Here is a 21634-nt window from a genome sequence, read left to right on the forward strand (position 1 = left end):
TACTACGCAAGTCGACAATCTCGCGAGTTTCCTCCTCTCATCACCATCGCAGAGCCTACTTCGTCCATTCGCGACCCTCTTTTCCACTCTTTCCTCGCTCACCGGTCATCTCTCGAAGGCTGCAAGCGTTTCAAACTGTTTGAACGCCGTTACTCTCATTTCTGTCCTGCTCCTGGTCGATACTGAAATTTTCAATCACTACGCCCTCTTCCTCCTTTCGCTCTCTAGGTTGCCAAGCTTCACAATGGCTCCCTCGCGCAAGATCGATTTCAAGTTCCGCCGCGGCATCATCCCGTTCTCTGTCCACTTCCGCCCTGTTATCTCCCCTACAACCGGCACCACCATGTCATCTGCGGCCTCCCAGAACCTCTCGGTCAATGCCTTGGATGAAGGACCAGGCTTGATGGACATGCCTGTCGAGATTGTGCTCGAGGTCATCAAGATGTGCCACAAGAACAGAGACAACGGATCCGACCCCTTCGCCCCTGGCAAGCACCGCAACACCACTCTGGAGCTGTCCATGACTTGCAGCGCTCTTCGGGAAATCTGTATTCCCTTCCTCTTCCGAAAGGTCAGAATCTACCGCGCTGAATACCGCGCTATTCAGCCTCTCAAGGCGATGCTGCTCAATGACAGGATCCAGAGGGCTATCCGGTGAGTAATCCCCAAAATCCTTTCAACAACGGGGCTGTCGTCGGAAGAAGAAATTCAACTAATAAACCTACTCAGCTATTGTAAGATCACTATCCACCCGGGACGCGAAGCTCCGAACGTCTCCATTCTCGCCATGGCACTCTGCCAGGCTTTGGATTCAATGGTCAACGTCCAGGAGCTTGTCCTCGATCTTCCCAGCCAGGAGACCCTGGTCACGCACTTGCGTAGCTTCATTGAGCACAGCATGCTCCAGCTCCCTGATGTCAAGAAGGCGTCCTTCGCCCGCAGCTCGGACCTCCCCGAGCACGCGGTTCGCGTATTCCCGAGTCTGCAAGTGCTCAACGTCGGCTTGAGTGATCGTCCTATTCAGTCACTTGGACGCTGCTTCAAGACAGCCAGCCGTCTCCGTGAGGTGGAGATTCGCAAAATCGATTGGACCCCCAAGACCCTCCAATCCCTCATTGCCATGCTCGGCGGCCTTCCAAAGTTGGAGTCTCTTGTCATTATGGGATCGCTGAGGAATGTGAGAGTCTCCGTGAGTTGCCAACTGCCAATTCCCATTTCAATCTGGTCAATCACTGATTATGCCTGTATTCAGGAACTCGTCTCCAGGTTCTCGCCATTGGAGCAGCTGCGACACCTCACGTTGACCGCAGAGCAGCAGATCTCCCGAGACGTTGATGACAATGGTGAGGTCAACTGGGACTTTGTCGAGAGCCTCCTTCACAGCCACCAGTACAACGAAGACCTCCCCGCCAATGCCCTGGCTATCTTCAAGGCCTGCCCCAGCTTGCAGTCCGTGTGCCTCGTTCGGGACTTCACTGCTCGCCACTTCGTCCCCGTCATTGAGGAGGACGATGAGATTGTCGACGTCAAGCTTGAGGGACGGTACAACCGTAGCTCCGGCAGCGGCTACTGGAACCGCCATGGCCTGATAGTCAACGATCTGGCTCTCGCTTGATCGAGGAAACTGGTTTCGCAAGATGATTGAGTCTCAGAAGGCATCTTTTACTATGGCTTGAGTAACCACTCGAAGGAAATGTCTCTCAACGAATTGCAACGACTTCGGATGGAGTTTACGGGGGGCGAATACGAGAATGGTGGCCTCGGCATCAACAACCATCGGGACAGGTTCTTGGCTCCCGGGCTTTTGGACTAGTCCAGCTGGATGTTCGAGCTGGGAGCCGACCATTTTAGGATGTGATTTGCTCTTGGGAGGTCTTTCTCTTTGTTATGTGTCACAAGACCTCGGATTGAGGCACAATTCCCAGTACATGTACAAGTCTCTGTGCCCTGGATAAGGGTTTGTTGGTTTACGATTAGGTACTGGATGAGCAATGGAGACGGAACTTTAGCTACCTATTTCGGCTTCTGTCCATGTCCCTCAACTGACACGCAAAGGACTAAAGTTAGGCTAACACGTTGACAAGGACATCTCCCGCCTGCCATCTCCTGATGTTGTCTACCTGCTGCTGATACCAGGCGTTCAACGTCTCCTCAACCACGTATCCCATGTGAGGAGTCAAGAGCACCTTACTGCGTCCATCCTGGCCCCATTCCGTCGTCCTCCACTCGCTATCCGTGGGCAAGGGCTCGAGGTTGAAGACGTCTAGCGCGCAGCCGCGGATACCGCCCTTCTTCAACGTCTCGAGCAAGTCGTTCTCAACCACGAGTGGTCCTCGGGAAGTGTTGATGAACAGCGCCGTCTTCTTCATCTTCGACAAATCGTTCGCGTTGACCAGCCCGCGAGAGCGATCCGAGAGCACCAAGTGCACGCTGATAACGTCGGCGGTGCTGAATAGCTCCTCTCGACTGACGACCTTGAAGGTCTTCTCTCCATCGGGTCCCTCGACAGGCAGGCCTGCGCTCGTGGCCTTCTCATCCGCGGCCTCCTGCGTGAGATTCGTGCTCCAGGCGATGATCTTCATACCAAAGGCGAGGTGCATGATCTTCGCCGTCGAGACGCCTAGACGGCCGAGGCCGAGGACACCGAAGGTCTTGCCGGTCAACCCCATCGCGAGGTCGGTCTGCCATAGACCAGACTTGACCGCAACGTCGGACGAGGCGATGTTGCGTGCCAGGGAGAGGATGAGGGTGACGCAGTGCTCGGTCGTGGAGTTGGTGCCGACTTGCTTGCCGGTGGCCTTGTCGGCGGAGCCGGCGACGGGAATGCCACGGTCCTTGAAGGCTGGGAGGTCAAGGCTGTTGTTGCGCAGGCCGGTGGTGAGAAGTAGCTTGAGATTTGGGAGGCGTGAGATGAGGTCCTTGGGGAAAGGGGTTCGCTCTCTCATTGTGCCTAGCTGATGTTAGTCTTCCATGCTCATGCTCTTTCATGTCAAGGGAAGCAGTTGAGGGATAATCTCACAAATGACATCAAACGGCTCCAGTCTCGAGACCAAAGCATCCTTAACGTACTCGGGAGTCTCTGGGTGGTTGTAAGGCAGGAGGGTGTCCTTGAACGTGGTGACGTCGAAGAGCGACTTGTCGAGCTTGCTGAAGTGGGGTTCGGAGACGCCTTGGTAGTCGTCGAGGACAGCGACTTTGAGCTGGGTAACCTGAACCATGGTTGCGAGGTTTCTAAATGACGCGTGGTATGAATTTCTGATTGAAAGATTCGTGATACTCGGTGGTTCCGGGCTTGAGAATGCTCGGGGTGAGGTGATCACGGAGGGCTGGGATTGCGGGGTTGTCAGGCAACTGAGGCGAGATCGGAGACGGAAGAGCCTCATGCGAGAATGATGGGACTTGAATATGAAGCTGAGCGTATTGTCACTTGATCAGTTTGAACAGCCTGAAAGGCGATGTTTATTTCGAAAATATGTTGTATGTGAGAACTATGATGACTCAATTCGGCATCTTGAAGTCGGCACGGTGCTCGGTAATAGCAGTTCCGATTAATCAGCGACGGGAGAATGATGTGCATGCAGCCCTATTTCCCCAACGATGGCACTTCAGAGCGAGAGGGATCTCGTCAATGTTGAAGCAGACCGCCGGGTAAAAACTAAGCCGGCTGTTTCTCTTGACCCGGATCGGAGTCACGGAGACCTAAAAGCCTTCCGACGCCACATCGCTGACCGCACGCCGGTAGCTCTTCCGATGTGAAGAGCGGCAGAGACCGACTCGGTGCCGATGACACCGACCGGGCTGGCAGACTTGGGTTCTCACTGCCTACTCAACACTGCCCGCGCACTCCTTTCTGGTGCGGCAATGTGGTTCGACGCAGCTCAAGGCGGATGGCGTCCACAAAGGTTGGCTTCCCCTCCTCGGCACTTCGTTGGGGCCGAATTGATTGACCAATCAACACCATTTGTAACAGCAGGGATGTCACGGTTGATGTTGGTGATTCTGATGACTGATGTGTGCTTTCTAATCGCCCTTTTTTCCCCCAGGATGAACAGGTTACGCGGTGCGCACACGTACGCCCGCGTTCTTCCACCCACATCCCTGGCCCCCAATCTCCAGTCCCTCTCTGAGGGTCAGGCCAGGCCACTCCACGAGCTCTGGTGACACGCCGTCTCTCTTCACCAGCCCAGGAACACCCATGATGCTGACGATGGAGTTGAGATGGAGATTGCCCGGAGAACGGTGTGGAGTTTCACAGCTGCGGGCAACCAGAGAACAACAAAAACAGCAGACCGGAGGACCGCGCCTAGCCCGTCTGGTTGAGGCGGCCGTTGACCGCTGGTGGCCGTTTTTTCTGCTCAAATTTGGGATTGACTCGGTCGAGACACAAATTGTGGGAATACTCTCTTGCGCGACGGAGTTTTCCTCATCCAATCGGCAGAGCGTTCAATGACGCAATTCTTTGGCAAGGCGCTAAAGAGAAAATGTTTGTAAAAATTCATTAATCTTTCCTGCGTTTGCGGTGTGAATGGGCAGATATTCGGTGAAAAACAGTCATTCATTCAGATTCAGATCGTGGGCCGCAAACTCGCCCTCACACGTCGAACGGGGGGACTCACACAGGTGATACGCAGTTGTCACTGCCACCTGACAGTTGGACTCATTACTGGATTGTGCCCAGATGCCGAATATGAGGAATCCCGCAGAAGTTCCTCGCCAAGTGCAGAGCAAGACTTCCGCCTCCCCAAGTCGGTAAATCGGTTCGCTGCTGCCAAGCACTCTAATCGTTCCATGACAAATGATTTCTCTCTGGTAGGCTGTTGGGAATCCTCGCCTCTCCAAAAGATCCATGCACTAGATCCTCTTACCTGAGTTCCCGGCTGTCCAGTTTCCTTTACGAGTATCCCAAGCCCGGGTGGCCGGTTCGATGTCTTGGAACGTAGGTCTGGCTCATCACGATCACCGAGCATTCGCCGTATCAAACACCCAGAAAGCTGGGCAATCGCACTGAATGTCACCTCAACATGGCGAATGCAAATCGGGATTTCCTCGAAGCCTTGCCAAAGCTGGGGAAGCTCGACACGGTGTTGCTTGCCTTACAAGCCCAGGGTCTCGTTCTTCCGCTCATCCCCCGCCGATCAGGCTACAGTAAATGTAACGTGCTGTTGACATGATAAGCTTTCTCAAGTGGTTTTCGGGCGCCCTTTCCGAGCCTCTGCTCTCGGCGCTGCCGTGTGGTCTTGGAAATGTCTTGTATCTCTAGAGGCCGCTGCACCAGGCGTCCATCCCGCCACGGCGTCGCCTTGACTCGTGGTTGCGTGCTTTCAGCGCTCCTCTTCATTCGAAGGCAGTGAGAGGCTATCAGTGTCTCCCGCTAGGGCAGAGACTCGGCGAAACCAAGTCAAGAACAGCCAAGACGGCGGGAAACGACAGGGCAGGCAAGACAAGACAGGGCAAGATAGGCAGACGTCCCGATAGACTCGTTGCCATGTCCACTGAAAGGGCCGTGTTCGCAAAGCTGCTCGGGGGCACGCGGAGAGTTTCAGAGGACCCAGGTACTTGTTGGAGCGCTCCCCGGACGCCACCTGCATCGTGCTAGGCGGTGGGCTAGACAGGGGCACAGGGGCCTACCACCGTCCCGCAAGTGCGCCATCTCCATCATTTCGCAGGCGTTCGTCCCAATAAACGGTGGTGGCCGTACACCCTCTGAAGTTTGGCTGTTTGCTGGTTGTCTTGATGTCGATTATATCGATGTTTACATACGATTATCGATTTGTGAAGAGAAGATCAGAAGTGATGGCCTTGAAAGAGGAACTGGTACGTATATCACTGTAGCATCAAGCATCACATCAGTTCATGAATCCGTCGCAACTTGATTCCTCATGTCTGCAGATTGTATAGGCTTACTATTATGCCTTCCTTCAATGATAAGCTGCTCGAATCACATGTCTCTTTCAGGCTTCGGCCAAGAAGTCTGATACGAGAAATCATGTTTTCTCGTTCGCTTCACGCTGCCACCCAACTCGACCGCCGTACATGTGCATCTCCTAACTTATCAAGATGGATTATTGAGTGCCAGAAACCGGGCGTACATGTAGGCTCTCAGCGGCAACATCCCGCGTCCAACAGTCCCTGGGGTGGTGTGGCCATGTGCTGGCGCCACTATGGATCTGACAATCTGTCAGTTCAGTTTGTACATCCCACCCGGCGACGGGCTTCTCCTCTGGTCTGTGTACCGCGGCACGCCCACTGACAGTTGACACGCGACACTGAGACGGGCTCTGATTGCGTGGGGTTTGGGGTACTCCCAGCCTCCAGGGTATGTTCGAACTTTTGCTCGATGCCAATGCCTCGGCGGGCACTAACGCTGCGCCAACAGCAACATAAGCGATGAGGCGAAGCTTGCCGGCTGGGAACATGCCCTCACTGGCGTCTTGGCTTTGGACGAAAGCGAGCGCGACGGGGGGCACTTTTGAAGAGCCATTCGAGACTTGGAAAAGTGAACATGAAGCCAAGGCCGTATTCCTTATGAATCCTCTACCACCTTTCGTTTTGGTCCCTGAGCCCCATATCTTTCCGTCTATCTAGCCCGCCGCCCAGGAATCTGGCACGGTTTGACTAACAGAAAGGGAGCTTCTGCAAGATAGATATCTGTTAAGACCACTAATACCTGACACTGAAGCGCTAACGCAAGGTGAGACCGGGCACTCCCACATTCCCAAAGACCCCCCCTGAGACTACTGCACAAATTTCGGCGGCATTCAGTGGAGCACAACATGATGTACGATACGAAGAGCCAATCCGAGTCGGCCATCTCTCCGAAGAGAAGGGATCCAAAAGGCCCTCTGGATGGGGCCAGGGCCTGTACCAAGAACTGCAGACAAAAATCCCCCGGGGTGCTGCTGGCCGCGGGCTCGCTGGACTGGGAATAGCCTCCTCAATCGGAACCAACCAGAAGACCCCCCAGGATTAGACCGTGGGCCGCAGGGACATTAAGCTCATGGGCCACCGAAACGGCTCTTATCGTTTGGGAAGGTCGCCGGGGTTTAGTGGCACGGCAGACACAGGCAAACCTAGCTGGTAGTCCGTCCTGAGTCTGTCTGTTGTTGATGCTGGGGATACTTTGTAGGCGCATCTCTGAGCTGCCTACGCGTCTGCCTACGAGTGCAACTTGCAGAGGCTATCTTAATAAGGGACAAGCGCGAAGAACAGCAAACAGTTGGTGTGAGATGTTTCTTCGAGAGACTGACGGCAAGGTGGTAGCTATGACAGCGTCATTCAGCGGCAATCCTCGGCCCTGAATGCGTCTTGCCTCAATCTTCGGCTCTCATCTTCTCGTTGTAAACGGATGCGGACACTTTCCCCTCACTTAGCTGCCCAACTGAATATTGAGCCAAGGCCGGTTACACCCATTCGCCTTACCATAGAACGACGACCTCCTTCCTTTCTCTGTCATAACTTTATCTTGGCGAAACAGAACCGTATCATCGACGGGCGCGACAATGGGGGAACTTCAACACCACCAACCGCTCTTAGCCCTTCGCTACTGCTGTGCCGTCCATGAACAGAACGGAGGTGTAATATACGACCAATCCTTCCTGTGGCCAGCCAGCAAATCATGGACGCGGTGTGGCACTCACTCTCTCGGCTATCAGCAAGCCACCCTCCATGATCCGCCTCCCGCCCATCGTGCAGGCCAAACTTCTTCTCGAAGGCGCGCCAGAAGCTGGTCGTGCAGCAAGGCAGGAATCACAGCTGACGGGCGCACTTCCTCCCGCGCCATCTCTGAGAGTCTTGTTGGCACGTTGGACGCACCACTTCCCCTACGAGTTAGACGGACAAGAAGAAGAGAAGAAGAGAAAAAAGCAGCCGAAGCCACCAACGGGCGCCTCCCGCCAGCACCAAAACAGCAGAAAGCCCGGGGAGCGCGCCAATGACGGCTCACCAGGCTACGAGTGGCGTCGATGCCAAGGTCGATCAACGTTGCTGCCAAGAGGCTCGGCGGTCGCATTTTACGGTCCAACCTTTCTCGCAGGCTTTTTCAGCCCTCTCCCACCACAGAGGAAGACCGACAGGACAGTCGATAGTGATACGATGCTGCTGTTGATGCTGATATGCTCCAGCAAGCTGAGTTGCTGAGCTGCTCAGTCTGGCTGTGTGACCCGAACCACGAATCACGAATCATGTTGTCCCGTTGAGTCTACTGTCTCATAGCTGAGCCCTGATTCTCTCCCCCAGACAACAACGCCGCCGCCTATCTATTACCCCCGATCCTCGACCTGCCTAATCGGGCCATTTGTCCTGGAGCCCATCGTGGCCCATCAGGTCTATGATCCATCCACGGCCCATCATTTCCTCCCTCTGTCCACATTTCCATGACTTCTGTCTCGGTCCAGCCTGGTCTTGGGCCGCGGACTCTCACCTGTTGGATCGCTCCGTCCTCATCCTGCAAGCGCCTTGCCCGCCCATCTCCGACGACTGCTGAGCGAACGACTCGGACACTGGGTTACTGTTGGTGGTTGGTCGATGGTGCCCTGTCCAACCCCAGACCCCTCGCGGTCCCCGGCGCTGTAACCATCCTCATCGCCCGTACAGAGGTCGATGTCGTGTGTCTTGCGATGTGATCGTCCGCCTACAGTGTCGTATGTACTCAAGCAAGGCGTGGGTGCCCTTTGCCTCCCGTCCCGTGGCGACGGTATGCGCGAGATGGGCGGCCCACGCCCACGCACGACCATCTCTCCCATCCCACAGGAACCTTGCAGAGTTCATGTTGTTGTTGAACCACCCCCGTGAGTTGTGTTGCCATCCCATGCCATCCTTGCTAACTCCCTCCGCGCTAGACGAGTCCATGTCCTTGACACCCCCCGGCTCTCTTCCCCTTCACCCCCAGTCCACGCTTCCACCCTTCCACACGCTAGCCATCCCGCCCATGTCCCATGTCTCTATCTGCGGATACCTACCGGCTGCCGAATGCAGCTGTGATGCGACCTGCCATTATCGCCGCTGGGAAATATATAACATATCCCTTGAGACGCCCTCCCAGACGATAGCCTTCCCCTCCCCTTCTCTTCTTGCGACCAGCAGCCCTTCAACTACGGCCAACAGGACCTCTACCTGTCAATTGCTGTCGAAAAGACTCGTTAACTCGTGTCTTTCTCGCATATCGTTAATCGGGATTTCCTGTCTTCGTTGTCGATCTTCAACCCAATCGCCCACCAGGAACACAGCTCCCGCAAACTCATCATGAGTAACCTTGGAGGACTCCAGGACGATGTCCTGGCCAAGGCCCACGTCCCCGCGGCCACCGTCCAGGGCACCGAGAGGGAGATCCAGGCCGGCCGCGGCTCTTTCGACGTGACCGCCGCCGCCGCCCCCGTGACCGAGTACGCCTACGACTCCAAGTCCGACGACGAGTACCCGGACAAGCCCACCGAGGAGGAGCTTCACACCCTCCGCCGTGTCTCCGGACCTATCAAGTGGAGCATGTACACCATCGCCTTCGCCGAGCTTTGCGAGCGTTTCTCCTACTACGGATCTTCCGTTCTGTACACCAACTTCGTCATGCGCCCCATGCCCGCCGGCTCCAGGACCGGTGCCACATACAGCGACGATGACCGCGTTCCCGGTGCTCTGAACATGGGTCAGAGAGCCTCCCAGGGTGTCTCTCTGGTCAACATGTTCTGGGCCTACATCACCCCTCTGTTCGGGTAAGTTGTGCTTGTAATGCAGAAAACACGCGAGAACAAATAGCTAACTTTCTCAGCGCCTGGTTGGCCGATGCCAAGTTTGGTCGCTACGTGGTCATCCACATCGCCATCGTCGTCTCTACCCTCGCCCACGTTATTCTGACCGTTGCCGCCGCTCCCTCCGTGCTCGACAAGGGCAAGACCGCCTTCGCCCCCTTCTTCATCGGCCTCTTCACCCTCTGCACCGGAACTGGTCTCTTCAAGGCCAACATTTCCCCTCTTCTCGCTGAGCAGAACCCTGACAGCCGCATGCGCGTCGTTGTCCAGAACGGCGAGCGTGTGATTGTTGACCCCGCCGTCACCAACACCCGTGTCTTCCTGTGGTTCTACTTCTGCATCAACGTCGGTGCCGTCTCCGGACAGGTCTCCATGGTCTTCGTCGAGAAGTACCACAGCTTCTGGCTGGCGTTCTTGCTGCCCACCATCCTCTTCCTCATCTGCCCTGTTGTTCTCTGGTCCAACAAGAAGAAGTACCACCTTACTCCCCCCACCGGCTCTGTTCTCGAGAAGTTCCTGAAGATGACCAACTTCGCCCGCAAGCGCTCCGGCGGTTTCGGCAAGATGAACTGGGACATGGCCAAGCCTAGCAACATCCCCGTCGCTGAGCGCCCCAGCTGGTTGACTTACGACGATGCCTGGGTTGACGAGTGCAGACGTGGTCTCAAGGCCTGCAAGGTCTTCCTCTTCCTGCCCGTCTTCTTCCTCGCCTACAACCAGATGACCAACAACCTGACCTCCCAGGCCGGCTCCATGGTTCTCGGCGGCGCCCCCAACGACGTCATCCAGAACCTGAACCCCCTCTCCATCATCATCATGATTCCCATCCTCGACCATGGAGTCTACCCCTTGTTCCGCAAGATGGGCTTCAACTTCACCCCCATCAAGCGCATGACCACCGGTTTCTTCTTCGCCGCCGCCTCCATGGTCGCCGCCGCCGTCATGCAGCACTACATCTACCAGATGTCCCCCTGCGGCAACCTCGCTACCGTCTGCGAGGAGGGTCCCGCCCAGATCAACGTCTGGGCCCAGTGCCTGCCCTACATCTTCATCGGTCTCGCCGAGATCTTCACCAACGTCACCTCGTACGAGTACGCCTTTTCCAAGGCCCCCGAAAACATGAAGTCTCTCGTCATGTCCGTCAACCTGGCCATGAGCGCCGTCTCCGCCGCCATCGGCCAGGCCTGGACCCCTCTGTCCGAGGACCCTCTCCTGGTCTGGAACTACACCTCCGTCGCCATCATCGCCTTCCTCGGTGGTGTCGCCTTCTGGTTCTGCTTCAAGCACCTCGACAGCGAGGAGGACCACCTCAACCAGCTCAAGAAGACCAAGTTCCTCGGCCAGAACCAGCCCACCGCTGCTGCCCAGGAAGACGCCCACGCTCAGACTGTCGTCAGCGACAAGGTCTAAGAAAAAAGAGAAACGTGTTTCCGATCATGTTCGCCACGTCTCTGGACCAAATGTCTTGGAAAGGGTCGGGGCATGCTTATACCTCATTTGGTTGTAATGATTTCCCGCGTCAAATGATTCCCCCGGTGGTTGGTTTTGACCAGTTGCCAACATCTTAGCTAGACAAAGTGCACATGGTGCATATAATAAAAATATTTATTTTATCAGAACATTTTGAGCGGACTTTGTCTAGGGCATCAGCAGCAGCCATGTGCATGTGCGTCAACGTAAAGCGTTCTCTTCTCTAGGCCCCCCGTCGTGTTCGATCGGCAACAGTCTGCCTCAGTTCCTGTTCCTCTTGTTCTTAGACGTCCAGATGATCATTCACTGTCTGGTCTGCCGCATTTCCTGAACGCCATGGTCCTGTATTAGGCTCTGCACCGCCTTCGCAGACGTAATTGCTTGTTCTCAGGTCGGTCCTGGAATGACTTCAGCAGAACATCTTTTACTTGAATTTCCTGCCCTTTCCAATGAATTCTCCGCAAGTTGTACATTGCATAGTGAAAGGTGCGTTGCTGAGGGTAATAATTCCGAGGAATGTATGTGAAGAAACCTTGCGTTCAGACATTTTGTAAGCGCAATTACTTGCAGATTAGGTTTTGTTATGAGGCTATTCTAAGGCAGCAGCAGCATGCCCATGATAAGGTAAGAATCTGGGGTTAATTTATTCCTCAAGAGTGTGGACGGATACAGCAGTCAGAGTGCCTTATATTATTCAAGGTTCCGGGTACCATGGTAGCTGAAGCTAAGCTTTGGCAGAAGGAAGTTTTTTAATACCTTTTTCACTAAATCTTGCTATTGCTGGAGCTCCGGGTCTTTTCACTACTGGTCATGATTAGCTAGCTGTACGCCAGTGTCTACCTCAGATACGCTCTATGAGCTAAGCTAGTCTCTTTGGGCCAAACTACACTCTGGTAACTAAGTTGGTCTATCTCCTATTATGTGTCATTTTTGTTATCCCTTGTCTTATTCTACTACTGGAGCGCAAAGACCAATCCGGGTTCGGATTGTCTACATGTCTACTTCAAACCACGAGCCACCGTTCTAAGACTGGGCATATCATCTCAGGACTACGTGAGTCTGTTTATTCATAATCTGCGGTGCTGGCTAGTGTTGCCACACTCACGTGCGCATTGACAGGCCCATGTTGATAATGAGTGTCTGGGTTGGGCAGCTAAACAACTTTACAAAACGAATGGCAGCGGATCAACTTTCATGATCGCAGCTTTATTCCAGTACCATTCCTCTCAAATCCGCCATCGATTGTAATAAATTTGGATCCAAATGTCATTATTTAACACTGAATCTTGACAGACCCTTTCCCGCTGAGATCGTAGCATTTGTTGACCGTTCCCAAAGTTTTGGCGTTCCTGAGGCAACTTCGGTCGCTAAAGGAGACCACTGCGAAGCGGACAGAAATGTCAGCATAAGGTCCTAATAGGTAATAATAGGCAGAAGGAGCAGTGCTCTTACGGTGGCAAAGGCCGTTGCGACCCAACATCTTGACTGCGCGGGAACTGTCGGACAATTCGATGCACTCGTTGCGAGTATAAGATCGGGCAGGACCGGGCCCGCCGCAGGTCTTCGTGATGTGCCACTTCAAGGTGACATCGCCGGCACGAGCGGCTTTCTCGTTCTGTGCAAAAGCTGCGGGCACAAAAAGGGCAGAAACTGCGACGGCGGCGGATGCGAAGTTGGAGAAGAGCATGTTGGCAAGTGATGAACTGAGATGTTGAGCGGGTAGTTGTTAATAACTGACGGAGTAATGAGAAAAGCGTAAAGAGTAGAATGAACTGAAGAACAAATTCGAGGTTTGAAGGGAAACTGGCTGGCATTTATAGTCAAATGGAGCCAACGTAAATCTACACGTTCTAGGTGGTTTACTTCTTCCCCACTATTTGAGAACCACGATCTCTGCTTGGCAGACAATCATAGGATGCCTCTACTTCCAAATGGGATCAGGCTTTTCGAGATGTTGCTATGCATTCTTCGAAATCAGTAAAGCAGCAGGTGACTCTTACACAAACGACTACATCGGCAGCAAGGGCTACCATCTCAAGGACCAAGGATATCCAGGAAGTTTCTGCTTCTCGTCTGAGCACATTGTTCCACCATTTTGGCAGATCAGCGTCTGAATTGCGCTTTGAACTGCCAATGAAATCAAGGGGAACTGTGTACGAATCCTTCGTAGTTGTGGCCTGCATGGTACATAATCACGGTACCTAATACTGGTTTCTATGTGGCTATTTGAAGAAGGGGAACAGAACCGGTGTACGTGTATTTGGTGTACCTCAGTTGATTAGAATATCCTTCACAGTTTCGGAAAATGTGTCACAGCTAGGCAATCTACATCATGGCGAATGATATTCAAGAGGCTAGGGTTGTAAGCACTATATGTGTAAGATTACTCCTTTGCCGCTGATCTATACTCGCTATATCTGAAAGCAGTAAGCAACACAGCTTGGATGTATACGAAGACTTAAATGTAGAGGAATGTTTACTGGGACACAAATACGCTTATCGAGCCACGAACACTTTGAGAAACCTACCCATCGAGCTGGAATCCCAGGCATCAACCTCCTCGGAGTGGTCTTGGGTGATCATCCTACAGAGACACATCTTACAATCAGAAATCCGTCAGCCTGAGGCTGAGAGTCTCGCCGTCGTTTCCCCGCGTGTCTCAACTTGGCATCTCATATAAAATCTAACTTGTGAATCAGATTTTACGGGGCGGACCTTCCGGCAGCTTATCCCCAAAGAAACAGAAAAGACAACCACGTCACCAGTGACGGTCTATGCAATTCTTTCCCCGTTTATGGTAAGGTGCCTCTCAAGAAAGACAGATGTGGAGCTGCGTCTTGACGAGTCGGTCTCAGGGCCGGGGCGGCCCGCCTGCTCCTTGCATGTCCGCCCAGCCGCTGGACGCCCGAAGTTAGGGAGAGCATTACAGCCAGGCGCAGGCTTTAGTTAAGGGTCTCAAAACGAATATGCTAGGGCAAATGAGATCACATATGTCTACTCAACAGTGACTGCTGATTTAATTTCCTAACGCGAACTACGCACTTCCCAAACTGATCTGACCGTACTTTTGCTGCATACGGCATGGCCGAACGGTTTTCTCTGCCAAGGGCTTGGTATGTGGCCTTGCCCTTCCAGAGCATTTTAGCAACGGGTGATAGCACACTTGCCACGAATTGGAATGTTCCCGTTCTCAAAAAGCTCATCAATCATGTTGAACAAGTCTTATGCATATGTCGCTTCTTCCTCCGGCCCAAACAGCGCCTTAGTTTCGTCAAATGCTTCTCCTTTCGCCTCAGGTCAAGTCTGATGGGAATGATGTACCTATTTTTGACAACATAGCAGTGTTTAGGACTCTTCTGTCTCCGCGATCACAGTTGAAAACACATTGATCTTAAAATATCCATCTCAATTTAGCGATCCAATACCAAAATCTATTTAGGAGACCTTATTAATAAGTCTCTTAAAAGAACTTTTTAAACCAAATAATGAATACGAAACCTAGCTAACTAATAATCTCCTAACTAACCTTATACATTTTGATATAAGACGTAAAATCCTAGACGTTATGCTTCGACTTAGAATCCTCAAACTCCTGAAAAGGTGCCGGTTATCCGGTTTACAGTTGTTCCCCAGAATACCTAGATTTCCTCGCGGTGTAAGCGCTTTTTTAATTCACTAGCAATCTTTCAAATCTTTTATATCATTAAATGGGATTACTGCGGTTCTATTAGGCTTCCATTCGACTCGTCATATGTGTCTAAATTTCGTCCATTAACGCACACTTCAACAATTAGAATTGTATCAGCTGTGTCTGAGTCTTAAGAACCCCTGATGTTGCCACCATCTTGTTTGATCCTAGGCTATATGCACTGCCTAGGCAAATTTGTCATTGTCATCAAGTAACCAGAGGTCTTGACGAGATTGAAACAGATTCAGATCCACAGCTAACACAGTCAAACTCGGTCAAACGATTGGTAATATGGATGATGAGAATGTTCTCATTGCGAAGGATAGGCGATTGAGGCATTTGAGTGGATCTTCCAAACGAAGGAAATGCGCAAGAAAGGCAGTCTACGATAGCTCGGCTATGCGCGATTATTTCATGGCGCTGGAAATAACCTTTGATAAAGCCTCCGACCTTCGCCATATCAGCAAGCGTCTTTGAACGTTCTGAGTTGCAGTAAATATTTCTCCAGTAGAATGATCGAGACATGGAAAGCACCAAACACCATCGTGCCTGCTTCTAAAAGGCTTTTTGTTGCAACTGCACCAGTGGAGCCTCAGGCTTTTCTTTCACCTTGACAAACAGCTGAATTTACCATGCTGGGGGCACGACAACACCCACCTCATTTGACTAAACACCTCTTCCATCTTCCGACCGATTGAAAATTAGACCAGATTCGCTCGTTTGAGAGCACCTATCAAAAACACCGACCAATCGCGCCGCGACTCTCCCTCAACATGGCTGGATCCCCCACTACTCCGACGGTCATCACGATGGATTCTCCCAGCGCAGACGATGCCAGCAGCAACGACAGAGGCAGCGACAGAGGCGGCGACAGAGGACGACAACAGAGGACGACGACGACAGAAGACGACGACAGAGGTGGCACTGTGATCGAGAAATTCACAGGTTTCGCTACTCTGCCAAGAGAGCTCATTCTCGAGATCGTTCAACTCTGCATCCCAACCTACAGGCCTGACCTCAAACAAGATGTCGCCCAGCTTTCTGCCGTCAACAAGAGCCTTCGGATGATGTGCATTCCAACCCTCTTCACCATTGTGCAGATGCGCACTAACCACCACCGTTTCTCTCGTCTTGTTCGAGGCATTGAAGGCAGTGACGTCCTCAGAGCCATCCAGTGAGTCTCAAGCCTCTCCTTCCACTCGTCTATTGCTCCCTTCAACATGTCTCGAATGGCCCGGAGCGATATCCGTAGACTCCACGGGAAAACACTCCCGAGCGCGGATTCGTGCATACCCCCGCCGTGCCTCTTCGACCGTTGATCGACGTATCGCGAAGATAGAGGGTGGGCGCGGGCAACAGGAAGGGAGTCGCCGGCCCGGAGCAAGGGCGGCGGCAGCGGCAGCAGCCTCTGGATTTTCGCCCCGGGCGTTTCGCTGGACACTGGCTGCAGCGTCTACAGTGTCTGGTATTTGGGTGATTCTAATAATCTGAAACAGTCATCTGAGAATTATTTCTGTCCTGCCTCGCGCTGAGACTTCAGGCAACGCATTACCGTCCCCAGCGTCACCAAGTTCGATCACTTCGCAGAGAGCACGACGCATTTCATTCCTACTGTCTTTACTGGACTGAATGCCCTCCACCTCACTGTGACGATGGGCAAGTCTCCAAAGACGATCCCTGGATTGTCTACCATTGCCTCCAAGCTCAACCTGCACACCCTTAGCCTCTGCAAGTTTGGTTGGCAAGCGAAAGACTTCGACGAGATTTACGACCTCTTTCCAGGTGTTACCAAGCTGATATTGGGGGTCAGATTCAGAAGTTCAAGTTCTCTGTAAGTTCTTCGCTTCGTCTTCGAACTGCACAGCAACTGACAAAGCAAATTCAGACCGTATTACCGGTATTCGAGCGATTTAAGAAGCTTGAGATTCTTGGGCTCACTGATATCTTCGACTTCACCATTGAAGATGTGATGACGAACTTGCTCGACGAAGAGGGCGACTGCGTTTGCGACTGTTGTCTCGGTGACGACCCCTGTAACATCGACACTAACTGTAGTTGTGACGAATGCCACTACAATGACGAGAACTACGAGAGATCTCACGAGATGGCTCAGCATAATCTCTTCATGTCTATGGAAGAGGACCAAGTGGAGAATGCAACCAGTCTCTTCGTGGAGTGTCCTAGACTTGAGACGGTGTACTTCCAGCTCCGCAACGATGACTACTCTACTTGCTACCGTCCTATCAAAGATGACAAGGTCAACGTTGACACTGTCACCATCAATGAGTATGAGGATTGGCCTCAGATCTTCACAGACTTCTACTATTGAAGACAGTGGTGGATTATGTGTGGTCATCGACACTCGGCAGGAAAAGAAGGGGCATGGAATTCAAAATTCAGAGGGCGACGATAGTAACAGCGACGGCGGTGATAATAGCGGCGGCGACGACGACGACGACGGCGGCGACGACGACTGCACCAATAATGAATTGTATGGCGACAGTAAGGTCAGTAGGCGGCCTCTGTTAAGGAAGTACCAAACTGTAGTCTAGTTAGACAGCTCCCGTAAGCAAACTCGCACACATCTAACGAACGCACCTGTTCTTGAATAATGCTAGGAACGCTGTTGGATTTTCTGTATAATTCACGTCCGGGAGTCTTAGGTTGAAGCTAGGATTGCAATGAATGTTGCTCTCCCAGTGATCGGCCGAGACAGGAGCAAGCTCGAGGGACGCGCCTGCCTCTGAAATGGAGGGCTTTGTTGCAACTGCAAGGGTGGGTCCCCACGACGTTCTTTCCCCTTTGACATGGAAGCTCACTTCACCTCTGCCGCAAAGTCTGCCTGAATTTGACCAAACCCTACCTACTTCCACTTCCCATACGCCTGAAAATCAAGAGAAGAATTTGCCCGTTCCATCCCAACCACCTGCCAAACGACAACCGGCTGCGCAACAGAGCGCCTCCATCCGCACCCCTGCTCGGCCACGATCGTGATGGCTGCCGAGGCGAAGTCTCCCACCGCAGGCGCTGCTGAAAGTGGCGCTGTGGCCAGAGGACCAAATCTGCCTCAAGCCGTTCCTACCCCGGCCAAGACCTACCTCGTCACTCTCCCACGAGAGCTCATCCTCGAAATCATCAAGCTCTGCGTACCTCCACGGACGCTCAGAAACATTATCACAGTGAACAGAACCATCACCATTTCACAGCTTTCTCTTGTGGACAAGAGCCTTCGCGAGATGTGCGTTCCGATACTCTTCAGGACCTTGAAGCTGAGCACCACCCATGTCGAACTTCTTGGCCATATTCAAGTTCTCGAGAACAGCCGCATCCTTGAAATCGTTCAGTAGGTTATTGGCACTTCACGAGTCCATCAAAATTTGCACCATCAGTTGGACAGCGCTGATTTCCATTAGACATCTGAGTATAGTTTCAAGCGCCTCAGGAAATGCTACTCCTCCGTGGGAACCGAGCCTGCCTCCTCGTCTAGCAGCACTTTTAGGCCACATACCGAATCTCAAAGACCTGAACCTGGCCCTGCGATATAGAACAGAATCGTTGGCAACTGCCGTCCGCGACGAACTTCTATGGCAGCGCATCATCATTCCGGCCGTCAAGAAGTTCAAATACAACATGCCGGATTCTATGTGGGATTCATTGTTTTCGGTCAGCTTCATTCCGGCAGTTTTCACGGGACTTCGTGCCCTTCATCTTGATCTTGGAATGGTTGCTACTCCGGAGGAAGTACCTGGCCTGTCTACTACCGCACCTAGCCTGAAGCTACACACCCTTAGCCTCCAGAGTGAAATGTGGTTCTCCGAGACTTTCGATCAGATTCACGAGCTGTTTCCAAACATTACAAAGTTGATCATCGGAGGAGAAGTTGGCGATGTCATGATCTCGGTATTAACAGTCACTCCCTCTTTATGCTTTGCCTTCTCCATTCCTTTTATCTTATCGTATCAAAGATCTAGTATGTTCTAGCTGACCGCAGTTAACAATAGGAGTCGATCCCGACGATCAAAAAGTTTCGAAATCTCAGGTTTTTAGCCCTGACTGACCTCATTTCTATTGACGAGGATGATCTGAGAGAGTCCATGCGGGAAGTTCGAGAAGGCTGCCCATGTCCAAATTGTTACCTGACCGACGACATGGATCTTGTTTGTGCGGAGGACGACGAGAGTGAGGGTGTTTGTGGTTGCTTGGAATGCTCCCTCACTGGGGGGCATTATGGTGAAGCCCTTGATTTGGCCCGAGTAGATCACCCTTTGGCAGAGGACCAGAAAGAGAACGTGAGGGGCATCTTTCGAGAATGCCCGAATCTCGGAGTTTTGTACTTCCAGATCACATGGGCTCAGGGCACTCGGTACAGGCCTGTGAGAGACAATACTGGCAGACTCGTCAGCTTCCAGTATAAGGAGGCTGTAGACTGGCCTGGGATTTCCAAAGAGTGGGCAGCGGAAGATGCTTGCTAAGACAGAGATGATCCTGGGATACGAAGTGTAGCAACGCAAAGCGTGCATCATACTTTATCAATCGAATAGCAGCTGCTAGCACAGTGGCTTCCAACATGCTCCGAGATTTGAATTTTCGCTCTTTCATGGAAGTGAGAAGCTTCTCTGTTTGACGTTTGAGATCTTTTCTGAACTGCTGACTTTGTAGTATGTCCGATATCTTATTGCTATCTTAATTGATATCACGCCGCTACAGTCGGCTCCGCGTGTAGAATTTTTTTCTCCCATGGCTTTTCTTTGTTTTTTTCCCTCTCTTGAAGGGGTCTCGGTCTTTGACACGAAGAATGATGTTGTTCTGATCGAGAAAGAGCGAAGGGGCAATCTCAAGGCAGGTGCCTTCCTTCCAAAACTCCAACTGCACGGGCTCGCAGGCTCTCGCACCTTCTCACCTTGAATAAACGAACCTACCTCACTTTCCCTTTCGCATAATATTTCCCACCCAAACCAAATCACTCCTTCCCGTTCTCCAGGAGTTTTCCTTTTTGACACACCCAACCCTCTAACACCCGAAAACCGATCGCTTGCGCAGTAAATCTCTCTCCATGCCTGAGCCGTCCGCGATCCCGATGGACGTCGACAAAGAGTCGCCCGGGATAGGCATCGGCAGCGCCTGTATTGGAGAATCAGACCGATCTCTTGCCATTCCTCCGAAGACCTACCTGGTCACTCTCCCGAGAGAGCTCGTGCTTGAGATCATCAATCACTGCGTCAAAACCGGAGAACACACGCTCCAATAGAAACGCGATGTCATTCAGCTTTCTCTCGTCACCAAGGCCCGACGCGAGTTGTGCGTCCCACTCATCTTTACGACCATGCAGCTTCACACTTCATACCCCAATCTGCTGTCCAAAATCCTGGATATCAATAACGACCGACTTCTTCATGTCGTTCAGTAAGTTTCGGAAACCCCCCACAGCGCTTGCTCTGCATCATGAGAACGGCAAACCGGTGGAATAGCGCTGACGCCATCCAGGCGCCTCGAAATCCGCCTCTACGCCGAAATCCGTCGTGGATGGGTGCCAGAAACGTCTGCTGGCCTCGCGAAACTCCTGAGCTACATGCCCAATGTCAGCGACCTGTGCCTCAGCCTGACCCATGACTATAAATTTGGCATCTCTCTGCAACGTCAGCTTCTCGAGCAGGGCGTCGTGCTGCCGGCTATCAAGAAAGTGCAATACCGTTCCAGCTCATCCCGGTCATCCATTCTGTTTCTCCCAGAAGTCTTCACCGGACTAGATTCGCTCCATCTCAACCTGAGATACGAAGTCTCTCTGTCTACCGTGTTCGGCATGTCCGAAGCCCCATCGTCGCTTAAGCTGAGGGCCATCAGCCTCCAAAAGGAAGGCTGGGTACTCGAAGACGTTTCTGAAATCTACAGTTTCTTCCCGGAAGTCACCAAGCTGATCCTCGGCGGAACTATTGATTATAATCTAAAGCTCTCGGTAAACTTCCCAATTCCACTCCTTTGTTTTCTTTTGTTGTCGTGGTTGTTTTCCCACATTCCAGTCATTCATTCGTTCTTAAGCTGATATAGAGAACCACAGGAGTTTTTCCCAATCTTGAAGCGATTTCGAGGACTCACACTTCTGGCACTTACGGACCTGATCGACCCCCCCGAGTCCCTCGTAAGCGACATTCAAGCGCTTAAGCAAGGGTTCTGCGAGTTCTTACACGACGATGAGGACGACGAACCTGGCTGCATTTTGCCTAGACGCCTATGCCATGCCAATCATTACTTGGAGGCTTGGGAAGACATTCAAGACGAACACGCATTGAAAGAGGACCAGGGAGAGCATTCCGATGAGCTCTTCCGAATTTGTCCGAGTCTTGAGAGCATTTACTTCCTGGACTCAAGTGGCACTCAAGCGCACCGCTTCACACCCGTCAAGGGCATTTCTGGTAATCTTGACAGTGTCCGGGAGGAGAGCTGGGTGCTTTGGCCCACCATTTCCGAGGATGTTGGCTTTTGAACGGTGCCAAGAGATACCAGTATGGAGAGGGGCCTGGAACGAGACATTTGGTGTTGGGAATAGCAACAGAGAAACGTGTGTACTAGTTTGGCAATGGAACAGTGAGTCACAGGTTGCGTTCCTCCTCAATCTGCCTGTTGATTCGAACGTTTCAAGGTCTGTGGAATACTACCCGAGTTCTTTCCTTCAGAGTTTTGCTTTCCGGGCGGGAAGTAGGCGTAAACGATAAGAGGGACAGTAATAGAGACGACTGCG

The 21634-nt window shown here is 52.4% G+C and overlaps 7 protein-coding genes across 7 annotated transcripts; 5 read left to right on the plus strand and 2 right to left on the minus strand.

The window, feature by feature from the left end:
• Positions 1 to 244: 244 nt before the first annotated feature.
• Positions 245 to 1615, plus strand: CGGC5_v012930 (uncharacterized protein; the record flags this gene model as incomplete). Its single annotated transcript, XM_032036497.1, has 3 exons — positions 245 to 654; positions 730 to 1189; positions 1253 to 1615. The coding sequence occupies 3 exons, from the start codon at positions 245 to 247 to the stop codon at positions 1613 to 1615; spliced, it is 1233 nt and encodes a 410-aa protein (XP_031884454.1).
• Positions 1616 to 2063: 448 nt separating this feature from the next.
• Positions 2064 to 3218, minus strand: serA-0 (D-3-phosphoglycerate dehydrogenase; the record flags this gene model as incomplete). The annotated part of the gene is made up of 2 exons (XM_032036496.1): positions 2064 to 2950; positions 3020 to 3218. The coding sequence occupies 2 exons, from the start codon at positions 3216 to 3218 to the stop codon at positions 2064 to 2066; spliced, it is 1086 nt and encodes a 361-aa protein (XP_031884585.1).
• A 6022-nt stretch (positions 3219 to 9240) lies between these two features.
• ptr2-0 (putative peptide transporter ptr2) lies at positions 9241 to 11150 on the plus strand (the record flags this gene model as incomplete). Its single annotated transcript, XM_032036493.1, has 2 exons — positions 9241 to 9704; positions 9761 to 11150. 2 exons carry the CDS (start codon positions 9241 to 9243, stop codon positions 11148 to 11150), a joined length of 1854 nt encoding a protein of 617 aa, XP_031884609.1.
• A 1333-nt stretch (positions 11151 to 12483) lies between these two features.
• On the minus strand, positions 12484 to 12897 carry CGGC5_v012933 (uncharacterized protein; the record flags this gene model as incomplete). Its single annotated transcript, XM_066152774.1, has 1 exon — positions 12484 to 12897. The coding sequence occupies one exon, from the start codon at positions 12895 to 12897 to the stop codon at positions 12484 to 12486; it is 414 nt and encodes a 137-aa protein (XP_066008059.1).
• Positions 12898 to 15671: 2774 nt separating this feature from the next.
• On the plus strand, positions 15672 to 17227 carry CGGC5_v012934 (uncharacterized protein; the record flags this gene model as incomplete). Its single annotated transcript, XM_066152775.1, has 4 exons — positions 15672 to 16072; positions 16238 to 16363; positions 16439 to 16703; positions 16784 to 17227. The coding sequence occupies 4 exons, from the start codon at positions 15672 to 15674 to the stop codon at positions 17225 to 17227; spliced, it is 1236 nt and encodes a 411-aa protein (XP_066008058.1).
• A 664-nt stretch (positions 17228 to 17891) lies between these two features.
• On the plus strand, positions 17892 to 19370 carry CGGC5_v012935 (uncharacterized protein; the record flags this gene model as incomplete). Its single annotated transcript, XM_032036489.1, has 3 exons — positions 17892 to 18241; positions 18312 to 18798; positions 18900 to 19370. 3 exons carry the CDS (start codon positions 17892 to 17894, stop codon positions 19368 to 19370), a joined length of 1308 nt encoding a protein of 435 aa, XP_031884425.1.
• Positions 19371 to 20221: 851 nt separating this feature from the next.
• On the plus strand, positions 20222 to 21379 carry CGGC5_v012936 (uncharacterized protein; the record flags this gene model as incomplete). Its single annotated transcript, XM_032036488.1, has 3 exons — positions 20222 to 20301; positions 20383 to 20851; positions 20954 to 21379. 3 exons carry the CDS (start codon positions 20222 to 20224, stop codon positions 21377 to 21379), a joined length of 975 nt encoding a protein of 324 aa, XP_031884426.1.
• Positions 21380 to 21634: the final 255 nt, after the last annotated feature.

This window comes from Colletotrichum fructicola, assembly GCF_000319635.2.
Source record: "Colletotrichum fructicola Nara gc5 chromosome Unknown KSG_Nara_v1_contig07, whole genome shotgun sequence".
NCBI classification, from domain to species: domain Eukaryota; kingdom Fungi; phylum Ascomycota; class Sordariomycetes; order Glomerellales; family Glomerellaceae; genus Colletotrichum; species Colletotrichum fructicola.